General features: G+C 40.7%; 1 protein-coding gene across 3 annotated transcripts in view; it reads right to left on the minus strand.

Annotated features, from left to right (window-relative positions):
- gabbr1a (gamma-aminobutyric acid (GABA) B receptor, 1a) overlaps positions 1-14,826 on the minus strand; it is a 180,949-nt gene that overhangs the window by 13,082 nt on the left and 153,041 nt on the right. For all 3 annotated transcript variants that reach the window (XM_075466322.1, XM_075466321.1, XM_075466323.1), the window contains exons 17-19: positions 13,409-13,541; positions 4,525-4,641; positions 2,107-2,217 (exon numbers count right to left, since the gene is read on the minus strand). In XM_075466322.1, the coding sequence (XP_075322437.1) occupies positions 2,107-2,217; positions 4,525-4,641; positions 13,409-13,541 (361 nt within the window). The remainder of the gene's footprint in view (positions 1-2,106; positions 2,218-4,524; positions 4,642-13,408; positions 13,542-14,826) is intronic.

A 14,826-nucleotide genomic window follows, 5' to 3' on the forward strand; every position in this document is an offset into this window, starting at 1 on the left:
GCAGCCCGAGTTTTAACCAGAACAAAGAGATCACATCACATCACCCCAGTTCTAAAGTCTTTACATCGGCTCCCGGTCAGATACAGAATAGATTTTAAAGTTCTGCTGCTCGTCTACAAATCACGGAATGGTTTAGGTCCAGAACACATGAATGACATGCTAGCAGAGTATAAACCCAGTAGAGCTCTGAGATCTGCTGACTCAGGTCAGATAGTGGAGCCCAGAGTTCTAACTGGACCCGGTGAAGCAGCTTTTAGCTGTTATGCTGCACACAACTGGAACAAACTACCAGAAGAACTGAAATCAGCCCCAACTGTGAGCACTGCTGTTCTTTCAATTGCATAAAAATAAAACCTGTTTGTACATAATTTAAAGGCACAAGACACCAACATCACAGCAGTTTAATACAGAGTTTCTCACTCTGTATTAAAAGCACCAGAGTGTACGGTGTGCCGCACACAACTTCCATTTTACAGGGTCAAAAGGACTAAATACCTTCGATCCGCTCCGGTTTAAAGGAAAAGTGGGAAAGTTTATTAATTCTTATTCAACAGACAAAGGTAGAAAATGAATTATTTTCATCATCTTTGTGTCTGGAAACTAAAGTAGAAACAAACTAGAGAAGGTAACCGGGGATTTATCTGCGATAAAGTTATTCTTATTGCTATTTTATTGATGACTCTCTTAATATGTGATGCAGTTGCTGTTGTGAAGCGCTTTGGTCAGCTGAGGTTGTTTTAATCTGCTGAATAAATACATTTTGAATTGAATTGAATTGAATATCCTACAAACCTTTCTGTCTTGCTTTGCCACAAAGCTGAAGATAATTTCTTTGTACTTTGTCTGTTAAAAAAAAATCTTCAAAATTTGATAAGAAAAGTGACAAATTAAAGGAGTGTTGTCGGAGATCTGAGGCCTGTACGTATCATTAAGGAGTAAAGTTTCCCAGGGCACCTTTAACTGTAATTTTCATTAATAAAACCAATAAATGTGACTCGGCTGATCGGAGTGGGACCTTAGACAATGGCTGTGTTCGAAACCGCATTCTGCATACTACATACTCATCGATCAGACAGTATGCAGAGCGTTTACCCACAATGCATTTCGCTCCTGCCCGAGCCGAAATCAGCCGGCCTGAAGCTGATTTCTCTTAAGCTCTAAACTCTGTAAACTTTAGCAACATTTGAAACATTTTCAGGCGAGAAAGTAGTCGTTTAGATCCCCAACGTGTTGAAAACCTGACAAAATACCGGCTGTTTACAATTTTGTTCCCACAGATTCGGCGCTACTAAAGCTAGCCGCAGTGAGCAACGCACTTCCGGTTATTTTCACAAAACAAAATACCCGTTGCCTTTTATCATAGGGAAAGCCATTACCATACAATTGGTGCTTTTGTTTTGAAAACAGGAAGTGAACCTACCCTCGTTGTAGCTAGCTTGAAACTGCCTTTTTGACAGGAAATGACGATCGGCGACGTCACGTTACGTTGCATCTTGGGTAGTTTGAGTATGAGTAGTAACCTCATGATGCATACCCAACATTTCAGAGAATCTAGTATGCATCCGGGAACTTCTCGCTTACTCAAACTCGCATACTAGCTCAGAAAGTTAGTATGAGTAGTAGGAGAAGTATGCGGTTTCGAACACAGCCAATGACTCAGTCGGTCGCCAAATGGGGCCATAGGAGAATTTTCCCGGTTCACTAATCGGGTTTTTCGCTCCTATTTGCTGCGAGCAGTTGACGATCCTGATGTTAATGTTAAACACCTCAAGCCATGTTTGAGTGTCAATAGTTTAGAAATGGTGTGATCATTTTTAGTTAATCATTGTCGTGTGTTGTGATGGTACTTATGGGTGAGCAGGGCCTCAAACCACACAGAGTTTTAGGCCATTATGAACAAAGATTCCTGCATGTCACAGTCCTGCTCTTCATCTCTGCCCCGGTGAAATAAAACGACGTTCGTCTCTGCTTTTGAATCCGAGATGAATCAGAACAAAAGAACATTTCGTCAGTAACGAGACTCGTGTCTCATTAGTGTGTCACTGACGGATGGCGGCGGCTGAACGGGCCTGAGCGAATGATCTCATCCGTCTTCCGTACTCTTACCTCGACCGTGATGTGCAGAGGATCCACAATCTGCCAGATCATGAGCGACAGGAAGTCGATGGCCAGCAGCACTCCGACTGTTGCGTAGAGTTTCCACGGCTCCAGGGGTTGCTGCGCGAGACACACACACACAAACAAAAACACACCACAGTCATCACTATCCAAGGGCATCACGAGCCGGGCAGCAAATAAAGACAAACTACCCGGACAAATAACACGACAGGCGTCCTTGTGATTTCTGGATGACCGGGCACCAATTGTCTTTCTGAATGTGTGCGTCTGTGTCTGCAGGCGACACGCAGAAGGCTGCAGTGGCTATATTTGCTCTGTCACCTGAAATCATCGTCCAAACACACTGGGATGACAGTGCTTTTGGGTGGACGGTGTCCAAAGTGTCGACTCCGCTCCCCCGAACGTGAGCTATATATCGGAAGCAACACAACGGAAAACAAGCTCCCCCACTTTCCTTCCTCCCCACACATCTCCTTTCTTTTTAATTCAACCACGGCCGGCTTACTCACAGCAACCTCACTGGAAAAAATCTAAATCTTACCAAGTACACTGGAAAAAATGCCCCTTCAAAAATGAGTAAGAAAAACAACAAATAAAAGACGTTTTTGCTTGAAATAAGCAAAAAAATCTACCAATGGAACTAGTGAAAATCGGCTTGTCAAGATTTCTTGAAATAAGATGTGATATTTAGGACTTTTGAGATAAAAGTGATCTTGAAATTAGCTTAAAAACCTTAAAAAAAGCTTGTTTCATATGATATGTGACTCAAAACAATTTGTTTTCAAGACTTTTTCATTTAACAAGATATTCCAGATGTATTGTCTTAAAACAAGTATCTGGCTGAAATAGTACTTGTTAGGCAGTTGTGTCTTATATTAAGTGTAATGAGATATTTTGACTAGAAATGAGACAAATATACTTGGTAAGACTTTGAATTTTTCCAGTGTATAAGCTACTATGCAAGTGCGAGCCCCAATTAGAGCTGGAGGAGCCGCACAATGAGTATCTCTGGTCGAATAGGACGGCTTCATCATCTCTGAGCGGCGTGTTAAAGTCAGAGCGCCAGGCCGTCGGTGACACAGATGCACACGTGCACGCATGAAGCACACGTGCACGCATGAAGCACATGCAGCGTCACGCAGGAGCATCAGAAGGCAGATCGCTGGCACAGATAATGACGGTTTCCACGTCATCGGGTTTATTTGCACGCTGGTGCTTTCAGCGTTGCATCTGCACGTATCTGTCTGTGCACGGCTGTGTGCACGGCTGTGTGCACGGCTGTGTGCACGGCTGTGTGCACGGCTGTGTGCACGGCTGTGTGTGTCCTGCAGCCGGTGAGATACTGCCAGTCTGCGTCGTGTTGTGGGGAATTCTCTAAGACCTAATCAGAAGAATGGGAGATTAAGCCATTTATGGGATATTTATGAATATGGATGAGCATTAAAGTTCTGTGCAGAAATCCGACCTTCGGGGGGGTTTATTATTGGTGCTGAAGCACATCGAATCAGGTTGACTTTCAGCTCTCTTCATGTCCGCAGAAGGGCGATTTGCCAGAGAGCTGTGTGTGTGTATTTAAGGAAACTTTGACAAACGGAGGGCGGAATGGCCTCTTTTCACATCCGTCTTCACGCAGCTCAACACAAGTGGCGCCCGTGACTGTGTGATGTGTTTCCTCCTTTTATTTTTTTTCTCATTTTTGAGTCATCGCATGCTTGAACGGCTGCTGCAATGTAACAATATGGTAACAATAACAAATAATTTTTTTCAAATAACAAACAGCGAATACTGCAGAGTGTTGAGTATTTTTATTAAGTTTGCGTTTTTGTAGTATTAAGTATTTTTATTAAGTATTAATTAAGGCTTAATGGTGTTTCCTAAATGGGGAACTGTTAAACCTGGCAACGCAGGCCGCTTAAACCACCGTCACACTTGACCGCAGAGCACGCTAGCTCCTTTAGCCAGCGCGAGATGCAGGCACAATGGATCGGTTTTTAATCAAAAAGGGCAAAAACCAGCACAAAAACCATGCTCATCCTGAATGTCTCACTATGATTACAACAACAAACTACAAATACAACATGAAGAAAGTCGAGCACATGCACACCAGCTTCCGCTCATCCCAGTATTAAGGTAAATGTGGTCTGAATTGAAAATGTATTGACCGTGTTGTTTCTTTTTTTGTGGGATGTTTTATATGTAGAAATGCATATTTGCAAAAGGGGACTTTAGTATGTTGTTGTAAAAGTGGCTCTTCCCTTGATTTTGCTGCCAATGTGGCTCTTGTGAAAAAGTATCTCTTGTGTTAGAGGCTTACAGGGAAGACGGCAAAGTTTTCTTATCAGCCGACAGCACACATTCTGCACGGCCTGGACGCCCTTCCTCCCTCCCACTCCACCTGCTTCCTACCTTCTTCTTCTCCTTCTTCTCCTCCTTCTTCGTAAAGAGGGTGTGGACCCACCAGATCTTCGTGAACATGCTGCCGTACGCCAGGCTGAAGCCGAGGCCGAGGAGCCACAGGCGGAACTGCAGGTGGAGATAGAGGAGAGAAGAAAGAAGAGGGAACGGGAGAAATTCATTCATTAATGCAGATTTCTGTTTGGAAGTGGAAGAAAATTAAATTAAATTAGACGTTCGACCCACGAATCAGGAAAAGAGCTGGAATGGAATGCAAAAAGCAGAGAATCTCACATTCACTTTGACTATTATTTCATTGTAAAAGGTATGAATCCAAGATTATTCATTATCAGCATCATATCAGCTGTTAATATTCATTCATTTTTGCATTTTAGGCCTGAAACACATCGGTGCACTGGAAAAAATACCCCTCCAAAAATAAGTAAAAAAACAACAAATACAAGACGTTTTTGCTTGAAATAAGCAAAAAAATCTGCCAATGGAACTAGTGAAAATCGGCTCGTCAAGATTTCTTGAAATAAGATGTGATATTTAGGACTTTTGAGATAAAAAAGTGATCTTGAAATTAGCTTAAAAACCTCTTCAAATGACAAAAAAAGCTTGTTTCATATGATATGTGACTCAAAACAATTTGTTTACAAGACTTTTTCATTTAACAAGATATTCCAGATGTATTGTCTTTAAACAAGTCCCTATATCTGGCTGAAATAGTACTTGTTAGGCAGTTGTGTCTTATATTAAGTGTAATGAGATATTTTGACTAGAAATGAGACAAATATACTTGGTAAGACTTTGATTTTTTTCAGTGTGAGTATAAAAAAACGTACTGAATGTATTTGGATACAGGCACATCTTCATTATCCAACAAGCTTCATGAAGCCGTATCAAACGAGCAGTTTGTCCTCACTCTAACGGTCTGAATGGAAAATCCAGCAGTTAAACTTTGACCTGTTTGGTGGAAACTATTTCAGATGAAGCTTAACATACTGAAAGCTGTCATTATGACAAACAGTGCCAGTTTAAAGACTCTAAAACACTCTGTTTCTGACACAATCCCATTTATCCATCACTACAACCTGGTTCCACAACGCAGACGATAAAATCCATACGAGCCCAAACTCGTGACCATTGTGTGTCACTTATAAATCCACCGTGTCCATAAATAGCATGTTTGAAGTGTTGAAAATTAAATGAAAACATAAATGCTCTGCTTGTCTGTAAACTTCTGTTAAATCACAGTTCATGTCCACCATAGACGCGCTGCTGCATCTGCTCTGCAGGGAGCTCAGTCAGATTTCTGGTCTGCAGCTTCTCCTTTGAGGACGTTTACATCAACAACGACCTCCAAAGACACCAAAATATCCCCAAAACATCCTTTACTGCAGCAAATTTCAGCTCGTGGCTCTGAAAACATTTTTATCAGCTTCCCTCTTTTCCCATTTGGACTGTGGCGGCCAGACAACAGGAGCTTAAAGAGATTTCAGAAGGAAAGAATATCAGACTTACGAAACACGTAAAAAACACTACAAGGAACATAATGCATCGCTTTTACATCCCCAAAACATTCGGCTTCCTAGGTTATTTGTTTCTGCATTAAACATATAAGTGTAGATGTTTCACATTTCAGATAAACGTGAGCAGGAATGTGACTCATGAGATAAAAGACCAAACATCACCATGAGGTGTTTAAAGATAAGCAACAAGGTCCTATTAAAGGGGCCGGGGGGGAAGACGAGAGCATGATGGACTAAAGTGGGAAACTTTTTTTCCACTTCCTTCTTTTCATTTGTTCTCTCATTTCTTTCAGTTTCATCAACTTTTTCCTAAAGTTAGACAAGCAGACGCAGTAATTACTCAAGTCTGTGTTCTGTTGTAAAAAAAAAAAGATCACTGATTCATTCAAGTAAACAGATGTTCTAACCCTAACCATAAACAGATGTTCTAACCCTAACCATAAACAGATGTTCTAACCCTAACCCTAAACAGATGTTCTATCCCTAACCCTAAACAGATGTTCTAACCCTAACCCTAAACAGATGTTCTAACCCTAACGATAAACAGATGTTCTAACCCTAACCCTAAAAATGTTCTAACCCTAACCATAAACAGATGTTCTAACCCTAACGATAAACAGATGTTCTAACCCTAACCCTAAACAGATGTTCTAAACCTAACCCTAAACAGATGTTCTAACCCTAACCCTAACCCTAAACAGATGTTCTAACCCTAACCATAAACAGATGTTCTAACCCTAACCCTAAACAGATGTTCTAACCCTAACCCTAAACAGATGTTCTAACCCTAACGATAAACAGATGTTCTGACCCTAACCCTAACGATAAACAGATGTTCTAACCCTAACCCTAACAACAAACAGATGTTCTAACCCTAACCCTAAATAGATGTTCTAAAGCTAATGATAAACAGATGTTCTAACCCTAACCCTAAAAATGTTCTAACCCTAACCATAAACAGATGTTCTAACCCTAACGATAAACAGATGTTCTAACCCTAACCCTAAACAGATGTTCTAAACCTAACCCTAAACAGATGTTCTAACCCTAACCCTAAACAGATGTTCTAACCCTAACCCTAAACAGATGTTCTAACCCTAACCCTAAACAGATGTTCTAACCCTAACCATAAACAGATGTTCTAACCCTAACCATAAACAGATGTTCTAACCCTAACCCTAAACAGATGTTCTAACCCTAACCCTAAACAGATGTTCTAACCCTAACCATAAACAGATGTTCTAACCCTAACGATAAACAGATGTTCTAACCCTAACCATAAACAGATGTTCTAACCCTAACCATAAACAGATGTTCTAACCCTAACCCTAAACAGATGTTCTAACCCTAACGATAAACAGATGTTCTGACCCTAACCCTAACGATAAACAGATGTTCTAACCCTAACCCTAACAACAAACAGATGTTCTAACCCTAACCCTAAATAGATGTTCTAAAGCTAATGATAAACAGATGTTCTAAACCTAACCCTAAACAGATGTTCTAAAGCTAACCCTAAACAGATGTTCTGACCCTAACCCTAACGATAAACAGATGTTCTAACCCTAACCCTAACAATAAACAGATGTTCTAACCCTAACCCTAAACAGATGTTCTAACCCTAACGATAAACAGATGTTCTAAAGCTAATCCTAAACAGATGTTCTGACCCTAACCCTAACCCTAAACAGATGGTCTAACCCTAACCATAAACAGATGTTCTAAAGCTAATCCTAAACAGATGTTCTGACCCTAACCCTAACCCTAAACAGATGTTCTAACCCTAACCATAAACAGATGTTCTAACCCTAACGATAAACAGATGTTCTAACCCTAACCATAAACAGATGTTCTAACCCTAACCATAAACAGATGTTCTAACCCTAACCCTAAACAGATGTTCTAACCCTAACGATAAACAGATGTTCTGACCCTAACCCTAACGATAAACAGATGTTCTAACCCTAACCCTAACAACAAACAGATGTTCTAACCCTAACCCTAAATAGATGTTCTAAAGCTAATGATAAACAGATGTTCTAAACCTAACCCTAAACAGATGTTCTAAAGCTAACCCTAAACAGATGTTCTGACCCTAACCCTAACGATAAACAGATGTTCTAACCCTAACCCTAACAATAAACAGATGTTCTAACCCTAACCCTAAACAGATGTTCTAACCCTAACGATAAACAGATGTTCTAAAGCTAATCCTAAACAGATGTTCTGACCCTAACCCTAACCCTAAACAGATGGTCTAACCCTAACCATAAACAGATGTTCTAAAGCTAATCCTAAACAGATGTTCTGACCCTAACCCTAACCCTAAACAGATGTTCTAACCCTAACCATAAACAGATGTTCTAACCCTAACCCTAAACAGATGTTCTAACCCTAACGATAAACAGATGTTCTAAAGCTAACCCTAAACAGATGTTCTAACCCTAACCCTAAACAGATGTTCTAACCCTAACCATAAACAGATGTTCTTACCCTAACGATAAACAGATGTTCTAACATCTTTTGTAAAACCTGTGAGATTTAACCATCATAACTATTTGGTTTGGGTTAGAAGCACAGCTTCCTGGTTAGGTTAAGGCATTAAAATGACCCGATAAGGCTTCAGGATGTTAAAGCAATATAAAACGCCATCAGATTTCACATGCACTCATTCACATGACCACTAGAGGCAGCATATTTTTAAGTAAAATAATATACGTCTTCATAGATGCTTAAACAAATGACCTCAGGTGTCATCGTTTATACAAGGACGGTCTTTACATCAACCTCTGCTGAGAGGAGGAAGGAAGGAAGGAGGAAGGAAAAGGGTTAAAGGAAAGAGGGACCGGGGGAGATATGAAAAAGGAAAAGACTGAGATGAGAAAAAGAAAGGAGAGGGGAGGGGGAGGGATCAGAGAGACAGATAGATGGAAAGAGGAGGGGAAGAGCAAAGTAGGGGGCAGAAAAGGGATCGATGATGAAGGTGAAACGCAGAGAGCAAAGGGTAGCAGCAGGGATAATATGATTTTGAGGAGATGGAGGAATTGCAGGAGCAGAGAAAAAAAAAGATCAGACGGAGCAGAAGGTCAGAGGCAAAGTGCAGGAGAGAGAATAACTGGACAGCGGCGACAGAAATGGAAATCTGCCTCCATGAAACAAAAGGCTGGACGTGGGCGACACAGACGCACTCCCACTCCTCATTAGAGGATAGTCTGCGCTATCTGCACACAGGAAGTCACGTCTGTACGGCCGAGTTCCAGAATACATTCAAACATTTATCAAACTCCATCAGCTTTTAAAATGTTGTGGCACGAGCCGTCCGTTTGCTGCAGGAAGGAACATCGTGACACCGAAAGGTGGGTTTGCTTAAAGGGGTAGTTTGCCTCTTTTGACATGAAGCTGTATCCCATATCAGCAACATCATTTATGAACATCTTCTTACCCCCTGCTGCGTCCTGCGCCAAGCGATTGTGAGGTCTGACTTTTTCCTGGAGAACCATTTATTTTACCTGGATTATTTTAATTTAAGATATTTTGTAATTAATTCATTAATTTTTTTTCAAACATATTTCTTATTATGATTTTTCATTGATTTAAACATTGACATTTAAACATGAACATTATATCCCCATCTGGCAATAATAGTAATAATAAAAAAATAAAATATAATAAAAAGAAATAAACAGATAAACATAGAATAAAACAAACAAAATGATACTAATGTATATAAATAATAATTAATAAAACAAAATTACATTCCAATAGGGTCACAGCAGTGCAATTAATTCATTAATTTTAATTTATTTTATCAATTGGATGAACTCTAATTTGCCTAAAGATGATTATTTAGTCTTTGTCTGTCTGATTGAATGCTTGTGTTAACAAATAAATCAAACGTTACTCAAGATTTACTCAGTAATTGAGTAGTTTTTTTTACCGAGCACTTTTTTACTCTTACTCAAGTAATTATTTGGATGACTATTTACTTTTACTTGAGTACAATTTTTGGCTCCTCTACCCACCTCTGATCATGACCCTAACTGATCAAAGCCATCCTCTGAAGTAGACTCATCTCAGCCCCATCTCATACTCTCAGTCACCACCCAAATCTGAGACCATAGCTGAGGGTTGGAATGACTTTTATGAGCAGGATTCTGAGACACTTCACCTCCAATAGGACCCATCCCCAACCTGGAGAGAGAATTCTGGCTGAGAACCACAATCTCCACAAGGGGCCGACTCTCATAGGGAACTTTAGTGCCCTTGTGAAGTCAGAGGACTTCCAGTCGAGCAGCAAATCAAATTGCTTTTATGTTCTGCATTAAACTGAAAGGTCACTGTTCTGTCACAAGAAAGCCGGAGCTGGGCTTCCAACACGAAACAGAAGTGACTAAACTTGGCTGCGTAGAGCAACTGGAGGGTGGCGGTAGGGCTATGTCACTTTAATTCAGTAGATGAAGTAGTTGCCTGAGCCAGAAAGCCTGTATGCATCCTCCCCACTGTGTCCCTCTGCAGCTGTTTGCTGGTCCAGCGAGGCAGACGTAATGTCGGTCCGCACCACGAGTTGGGACTTTTCAGGCAGGAGAGGGAAAAGAATTGTGCAAATATGGAAATCAGGAGGTTGTAGAACACAGAGATGGCTCTGTCACACCGGATTAGCGCTTGTTTCGACTAAATAAAAACAGCAGCTTTCAGTGAGTTTACTGTAAAGTGACGAGTTGCATCTTCTTCTTCTTCTTCTTCTTGTCTGCTTCGCTTTCAGTTTCTCTGTGAGACGTTCGACTTCTAGCTTTCTCCAGCTGTGATCATTGTGCACCTAAACAAGGCTGAAATCTCTGGTGATTTTACTGGTGCAGAGCAGCCTTCTCAGAACTACTCAGATAGTGATCCTGCGTTAAAATGTAGTCTTAAAAGGTCACTTTTGAGTTAGAATTTTCTATTTGTTACACCATGTGAAGAAAGACAGCTTCTTTGTCACTTCTGCTGTATTAATGTGAAGTATATATAAGCACAGGAAGAACAAGACAAGTGAACACATGGAAAAAGCAAAAAAACTGCAGCTAAAACGTGTGTTAGCATGTAGCTAATAACGTGCTTCTAATACGCTAGCCCCAAAAAGTTAGCTTCACCCTGCAAGCTAACAGGTTGAGTTTGTTGGATTTGTTGCATTTAAACATTTAGTAGTGTGAATCCTGTGATTTAGAGACTTATATTAGTCTCCAGGAGAGGGAAAAGAATTTTGCCAAAATGGAAATCAGGAGGTTGTAGAACACAGCTCTGTCACACTGGATTAATACTTGTTTCACCTAGCAAAAAAACAGCAGCTAAAGCGTGTGTTAGCATGTAGCTAATAACGTGCTTCTAATACGCTAGCCCCAAAAAGTTAGCTTCACTCTGCAAGCTAACAGGTTGAGTTTGTTGCATTTGTTGCATTTAAACATTTAGTAGTTTGAATCTCGTGATTTAGAGACTTATATTAGTCTCCAGGAGAGGGAAAAGAATTGTGCTAATATGGAAATCTGGAGGTTGTAGTACACAGAGATGGCTCTGTCACACTGGATTAGCACTTGTTCCAGCTAGCAAAAAAACAGCAGCTAAAGCGTGTGTTAGCATGTAGCTAAAGTGCTGTAACATGGTTCTAATACGCTAGCCCCAAAAAGTTAGCTTCACCCTGCAAGCTAACAGGTTGAGTTTGTTGGATTTAAACATTTAGTAGTTTGAATCTTGTGATTTAGAGACTTATATTAGTTCCCCGCTGTTCCAAAATGTTTTAATATCTGCTTTTTTTTAAACTCATCATACGTCTTTTTGCATATTAAAACCAAGACACGAACACATTAAAAAGGTTTTTCCATCTGAGACCGAATTTAAATTTTCTTCTCATCTTATGTTTATGCATTTGGCAGAACGCTTTTATCCAAAGCCCCTTACACTGGTGGGGTGAGGGGGTCCTGCCTAAGGACCCCTACTGGAGGTAGCACCGTTCATGCATGCATGCAGGGGATTTGAACCCGGGTCGCCCACATGAAAGCTTATCTTCAAAGATGAACATATATATTCAATCTTAAGCATTCAATAAGAAAAGGCACGCAGCTCATTTGAAAGTTATCTCAGTAAGTGCTGAGCTGTTTCTTTACTCCCTTTACTGTTCGACACCGCTGAACAGTGAACATCTTTCTCCTGTCACGGCCCAGCCTGCCGGCTGCTCTCAGCCTGTCAGACATACCTTTAAAAATGTGTTGGAGGATATTTTTGTCTAGTTTTTCAGACGGACTCAAATGGTTGTAACAGGCCCGTGTTCATCAGCCCAGGGTCTGATATTTGACATTTAATGTAAACCAATACTTTTAAGTAGGGCTGGGCGAGTTAACTCATTATCATCGCATGAACTCGTTAATTATTTAACACAGATTAATATTTTATCATGCATTAACGCAGATTCTATTTTTTGTTTTTTATTTTTTGGGGGGCTTTGGTGCATTTAATTGATAGGAAAGTTCAGAGAGACAGGAAGCAGGGGACAGAGAGAGGGGGAACAACACGCAGCACAGGGCCGTCCGATGCGGGACTTGAACCGGGGCCAGCTGCAGCGAGGACTATAGCCTCTGTACATGGGGCGCCTGCTCAATCCACTACGCCACGGACCCCCCCTGTTTTATTATTTATTTTATTATTGTAAAAGTCTGTTGCTCACAGGCTTTTATTTTGTATAAATCTGTTGCTAACAGGCTTTTATTTTGTAAAAGTCTGTTGCTGTCTGCTGTGGAACAGGAAAAGAAAGTAATCGGCGGATCCACCAAACATGGAGAAGGGTACGGAACTTTTACTCGGCCATTTTCATTTTAAAGTTCTTCCAGGCGGCGGAGTCGACAGAACCAAAGTCATCTGTAAACTCTGCCAAGTTGAATTGTCTTCTCAGCGTAGTAGTTCCAGTCTAAAATATCACTTAAAGGCAAAACACACAACTGATAGCAGCAAGTCATTCAAGGAAACAGACAGTGGAGCGAGGCTTCTACATAAAAACTACAGAAAGATGCTGATGTTAAAAGTGTGTTTGCACAACAAATGTTATGGCACTTTCATTCATATGGCAGCACATTTAAAATAAAGCTAAATGCTAACAGCTATACGCTACTTTTGGATTAATTTTTGGATTTTGCGTACAAATGCGATTAATCGTGATTAATCAGGGAAATCGTGTGATTAATTAGATTAAAAATTATAATCGTTGCCCAGCCCTACTTTTAAGTAAAGGAATGAAGATGATTTCTGCTGCTTCTCCTTTAAATAACCGTCTCAACTCACTGGAACCGTCCAGCTCCACATGCCTCCCCCATCTTTTAGTCTCTTCCTCTTGTTACCTGGCAGACGACGGGGAACTGTGATCTGTGGACGTGGTGACCGTCAATCCCCAGCGGGAATACTGCAGCCAGCGCCATCATGCAGCCCGCCGCCGTCATGTTGTTCAGGTAGGGCTGAGAGTTCTGGATGTAGCTGGAAAAGCAACAGATTCACATTAAAGACACAAATACAGACACGGCAGCCCGACATCGAGGAAAAAAAACGTGTTTCCCGCTTAAAGGAAAATCCAGGGAGTGTAAGCAGTGTTAATTGTGTCGGCTGTCTGCAGAGAGCACTTTGAAATGCCATCAATGGCTGTTAATTGTTCTCATGTTGTTTTTAATTTACTGGTTTAGACGGTCTAGTTGTCTTTCGTCACACTGAGGGGGAAAAAAAAAAAGTCCAAATATGGAAAACCTCCAGGGCTTCTCCTTTGAAGTGCGATTTCCAGGCAGGAGTCTAATTAGTGTCGACAGAAGGCGACATCCTGCCGTCCGTCCAACAGTGTGACGGGACAACACCAGGTGAAATCTTTACTGAACCACAAAGCAAAAGGAAATTCCTTATGTGTGCTGCGCTGGACACAAGATAAACAGTCAGAAACCCTGCCATTTTCTAATTAATTGACTATTGGCCAATTAAGCAAAACCTGCACGGCAAAGTGTTGATTTCTCTGGATAATCAGCTAAATCATCCTGCCAGCAGTTTCATGTAACACACCAGCTAAACCTCAGGATACTGATGTGTAACACCACTAAATGTGAGCAGCTTTTAAGTATTCTTCACTGTGTTTTAGGCTATTTTCCTGGGCCTCTATTTGAGTAGCACAATTCAGCAACAAGGCGATTCAAAGTGCTTTACAGAGAGGATAAAATGCACGATAAAAAGATAAGAAAGAGGAGTTAAAAGGCACAGCACACTTATCAATCAAAGTTCCTTCATTTAATTCAGTCAAATAAATGCAGAGACAAACAGAAACGTCTTAAGATTTAAAAGAAGCAGGAGTTATCCAGGGAGTTTGTTCCGCATATAAGATGCATGAAAACTGAAAGCAGCTTCTCCGTGTTTAGTCTCAACACCAGAGGCAGAAGGCAAACCTGCTCTGGATGACCTAAGATGCCTGGAGGGTTCAGAATGTACCATTTAAAGCTTATAAATAAACAACAGTATTTTTAAAATCGACTCTTTGATGGACAGGAAGCCGGTGCTCAACGGCGCTCTGAATCAGCAGCAGGCGTGTCATCAATCTTTTATGCAAACGGGTAAATACAGCGTTGGAATAATCAACCACACCAAGATTTCTGGCTAACAGATTCTTAACAAATTGACTGGAGGAATACTAATCAAGGCTCTTAATAGATGCTTGTAGGGGATTATAATCCCCTGATAAAATGGTTATATAGATTCTTTATCATCTACGTAGCTGTGATAATAAAAG

This window comes from Odontesthes bonariensis, chromosome 5 (genome assembly GCF_027942865.1).
Source record: "Odontesthes bonariensis isolate fOdoBon6 chromosome 5, fOdoBon6.hap1, whole genome shotgun sequence".
NCBI lineage: Eukaryota > Metazoa > Chordata > Actinopteri > Atheriniformes > Atherinopsidae > Odontesthes > Odontesthes bonariensis.